Raw genomic sequence first — 4350 nt, 5'->3', positions numbered from 1 at the left:
CACAATTATTCACTTAACACACACAATTGATCTCTCCCATTCATTACGCAAAATGAGAACTGACGGAAGACAAATAGAAAAAAAGATGATCTTAAGGAAAAGATGTTAAGGAATAAGCGGTGTGGTTGAATGAAGCAGATCTCCCTCAAACGCGCCGGTTAAATCACAATCATACAGAGATGACAAAGGATTTTTTGCAAATTGTTCTTTGTGTCTCGGTTTTCACATGGAACTCTGTCAAGACATTTCCGTGCAGATGCAAAACAAATCTTGTTTTATTCTCGAGATGATTTTAGATGCGACGTCAAATTCTAATGCTTCCCCTTGTTTTGTTTTTTTGGTAACATCTGCAAACAGTGAGCAGCGACAAGCAGAAGCCTGTCGGCTGAACGCACAAGCATTAATCTAAACGACCAGCCTGTTTGCAGCTCACACACCCTCATTCGGTGTCTGCAGCAATAACATGATACTGCTTTGTGTCAGCTTACATTAAACCTGTACCACGCTGAAGCCCTTCATTCCACGATGGGGGAGTGGGGGGTGGTGGTGGTGGTGGTGGTGGTAGGGGGGAATCAGACACCTTTCATGACATAATTTAAATCAATATTTTACTGCTTTTGAAACTTTGCACAATATGTACATAAACTTCAGAAACAGATAAATAAATTAAACTGAGCAATACAAAACTAAATATGTTCTATATTGACTAAACACATCTCGGACGAATACAGAAAGCCTAAAACCCTGTTTCACAGCGTATCCAATACAGCACAAAACAAATCTAGAAATTATGTACAAAATACAGTGAAAATCAAGCTGCTCACCCTTAGTATATATTTTTTTTCTAAGCAGCAAATTGTCAGGCCTTTTACAATTTTCACATAACATCGGGGCACGGCATAGAAAAGCTCTGCTTGCTTAGTGCAGCATTAACAACACGGTGTTGTTATTTCACACTTACAAAATGAACACAGACTGACCTCAACAGAAAAAAAAAACTCGTCTGAATAATTTAACTTAAATAACAAACACATATAAAAAACAGTTGAAAGCTGAGGATTTGCACAATATGATCTATGGTTGAATTCACTGTGAGATAATGGCCTGGTTACCAGTGGAATTTAATATATAGGCCTATTATTTGGTTTAAGAATCACCCCATGGCTTTATCGACCATTAACTGTCAGTGAATTTAGGTCGTCATCACCTTGGGTCAAACATCTTGATGTAAACAAACAAATAGTTCACACAAATAAGATTTAAAAACAGAAACAGACACAAGTGATAAACAGCAGCCAATAAAAGGATCGATTTGTCCCCTGACTGTCGTGGACCAGTTGCTCCACGCACTGCTCCCTTCCTCTATCCAATCCTCTGCTTGCCGTCATCGGTCAGCGGAGGCCGCTGCATCAGGCGGCCGGAGCGGCAGCGACCGACGGGCTGCAGATGTGTTGTCAGTGCTGGATTGTTGCAGACCCCCTTCCAACATCCTGATCCACGAGCCGTGGCAGAGTCGAGGGCTGAGGTCTCTGTTCACATGAGCTGTGACTGTTGCATAGAGTCTTGGTGTGTGGTTGGATACCATGAGGTGTAGCTGGGAATGTAAGATCCGGTTGTCCCCACGGACGTCTTCACGGTGGTCGGCGAGCTCCAGACAGGTGCCACCGACGGAGAACCGCTCGACAATCCACGGCCACTGGCCAACGCGCTGGCGTCAATTGTACCACTGCCTTGTTTCATCAGTTTCTTGAATTTAGACCGTTTATTCTGAAACCAAATCTTCACCTGGAGAGACAAAGGAGATCGTTTAAAAATGTTGAAGCCGGGGAAAAAAAAACAGCTTTACGCATGAAGATTTACGCAGAAGCAGGCTTTAGAAATACAAAGTCAAAAGCAAACCAATTTTTTTTAAAAAAATACACAAAAGAAGTCCATCACAAATGAGACATTTTGTGATATAAATGGTTCATATCTCATAAATATTATGAAGCAATGCGAAGATAATATAGAAATGAAATTACACATTAATTTGATTTTAGCATTAACACTGAATATTAAGACAAGTGAATTATGTTCAATGTCAATAATAATAATAATAATAATAATAATAGTAATAATAATAATAATAATAATAATAATAGTAATAATAATAATAATAATAATAATAATAATAATAATAATAATAATAATAATAATAATACTGGTCTTGCCTGCGTCTGAGTGAGACCCAGCGACGCAGCGAGCTCGGCTCTCTCCGGTAACGCCAAATATTGAGTTTGCTGAAATCTTCTGTTCAGTGCTTGGAGTTGTAAACTGGAATAGATTGTCCTTGGTTTTCTGATCTTTTTCCCTTTCCCGTTGAATCGCACCTCTCCACCTTCGACCACTGTGTTTTTCTCTGCTTCTGGTGCTAAAAGAGACAGAAAAGAGTGAAGAGAAAGGAAAAAGCAAGGAGGCAGTTGCAGCCAACAGTGCTGCACAGCTATGAATACTCCAGCGCAAGTTTTACGGGCTGTACTTTGGGTATAATTACCCTTAATTGCATACATTGTTTATAGCGTTACGCAATAAATAATTACCAAGCCTAATTCCAACATCTGGGTCGTCTTTTCGGTGCAGCGAGGGCCGTATGCAGCCAGTGGAAAGCCGTGCCAACATAGAAAGTGAACATTTGGGAAGCAGAGATGCTCTTGCGCGCTTACCTGTGTCCTCTAGCCGCGTCTGTGACAGTGCCGAGCTGTTTTGGTAGGTCTGTACTGTGCTGAGATATGGACTGGTGGAATGACTGCCGACCGAGTTGACGTACGGATAGCCCAAAGATCTGGGGAACGATGAGGCTGGACTGTAGCTGTCGTGTTGGGTATGACCTGCAGAATGTAAACAGTGCATGGGATAGTGTCCGTGAGACATGGAGGGAGGCGACATTTGTTGACTCGGGGGTCCAAACTCCATGAAAACGGGTTTTCCTGAGGCAGGGCTATTAAGACTTTCTGGAATTGTAGTCATTGTCATCTCTTCTCGCTGTCGCCCTTGTCTCGCTTTTGTTGTTTTCCTTCTATGATCTCAATGATGGACGGGTCCCAATTTAAGCCGAACTGATTTTTTCTCTTCCCATTCATAAGAAAATGTATGTTTTTGTCTGAGAAAAGTCCTAGGTATGATGCTGTGGACCAAGAAAAACTCGCTCAAAGGTTTGAATCTCGGACTCATGAATATTCATCAAAGACTGTTGCTGATTGGTCCACTCTCTCCAAGAGGGAAGCCGATAGGCGACGCTGGGGCTGGGTCCGAAGAACTTAATATATTCAAGGAAAAGCAGCAAACCTTTACAAAATGTCCTCTGGACATGTAAACAGTTGTTATTATTATTATTATTATTATTATTATTATTATTATTATTATTATTATTATTATTATTATTATTATTATTATTATTATTATTATTATTAAAGGATGTTATTTATAGGTTAAAACATCTATTTTGACATGACACATCAACATTATCTAGTATAAGAGGATGATAACATATTTTTCTGATTCCTTTTGTGTCAGTACTATTAAATAATTGTAATGTTTAACAAAGCTGTCATTTAACCTGTATTGACACAAAGCTCAATAGTGTAGAAAATTGAATCTTGAAAAAATTCATTTTTCAAGATGTATTATTAATAATTTTGTTATAATTCGTCATCAATTACTGTTATTTTCCTTAAAACTGATCTTGCTGCTGGCCAATCTAGTTCAAAAATGCTAGGTCCTGCTGCTGAAAAAAGTGTATTACCATAACTGTTCAATTTTAGTTAGCAGGTCTGTAATCAATCATGTATTTAACACTTGCCGTGGCTTGAAGTCTGCGGTTTGATAGCGAAATAAGGCTTCCCGGTTCAGGTGCTGGCAGTGATGTTTTAGAACACCTGCTTGTAGCACTTGACCCACTAAAGGGCAATTAAATTAAATAATTTGCATTGTTCGTCTTCTTTTATAAATATACACAATGAGGACATATATTTACAGAAAATATTTTCCAATCGATTATTCCACAGATCTTCTGCTTGTTTGTATAAGACAACCATTATTGCGCACAGACCCGTTTGCTTAAGGCGTTTAAATGCTTTCCTAACACCATCAAATTAATGATGACCGTTTTGTTAAACACTGGCACCTTTGATTATGAATTTGTGAGGGTGGGGGTGAGGCCTTCCCCTCATGACAACAATTATCCATCTGGTTAAATTGAATTGACGACCGAACCGAACAGGAGATACGTTTTTCTTGAGCTGCAGATTTATCATGTCAAATCACAGGTTTGCGCGCCTTTAATTCTACTTCAACCAGACTGCATTAAAAACA

General features: G+C 39.3%; 1 protein-coding gene across 1 annotated transcript; it reads right to left on the bottom strand.

Moving 5' to 3' along the window:
• Positions 1-651: 651 nt before the first annotated feature.
• Positions 652-3294, bottom strand: dlx1a (distal-less homeobox 1a). Its single transcript, XM_068329553.1, has 3 exons — positions 2703-3294; positions 2211-2410; positions 652-1785 (listed from the first exon to the last, which is right to left on the bottom strand). Exons 1-3 carry the CDS (start codon positions 3010-3012, stop codon positions 1534-1536), a joined length of 762 nt encoding a protein of 253 aa, XP_068185654.1. The 5' UTR covers positions 3013-3294; the 3' UTR covers positions 652-1533.
• Positions 3295-4350: the final 1056 nt, after the last annotated feature.

This window comes from Antennarius striatus, chromosome 12 (assembly GCF_040054535.1).
Source record: "Antennarius striatus isolate MH-2024 chromosome 12, ASM4005453v1, whole genome shotgun sequence".
Taxonomy (NCBI): Eukaryota; Metazoa; Chordata; class Actinopteri; order Lophiiformes; family Antennariidae; genus Antennarius; species Antennarius striatus.
Note: the sequence above shows the minus strand (reverse complement) of the source record. Positions and strands in the feature narration are given on the sequence as shown.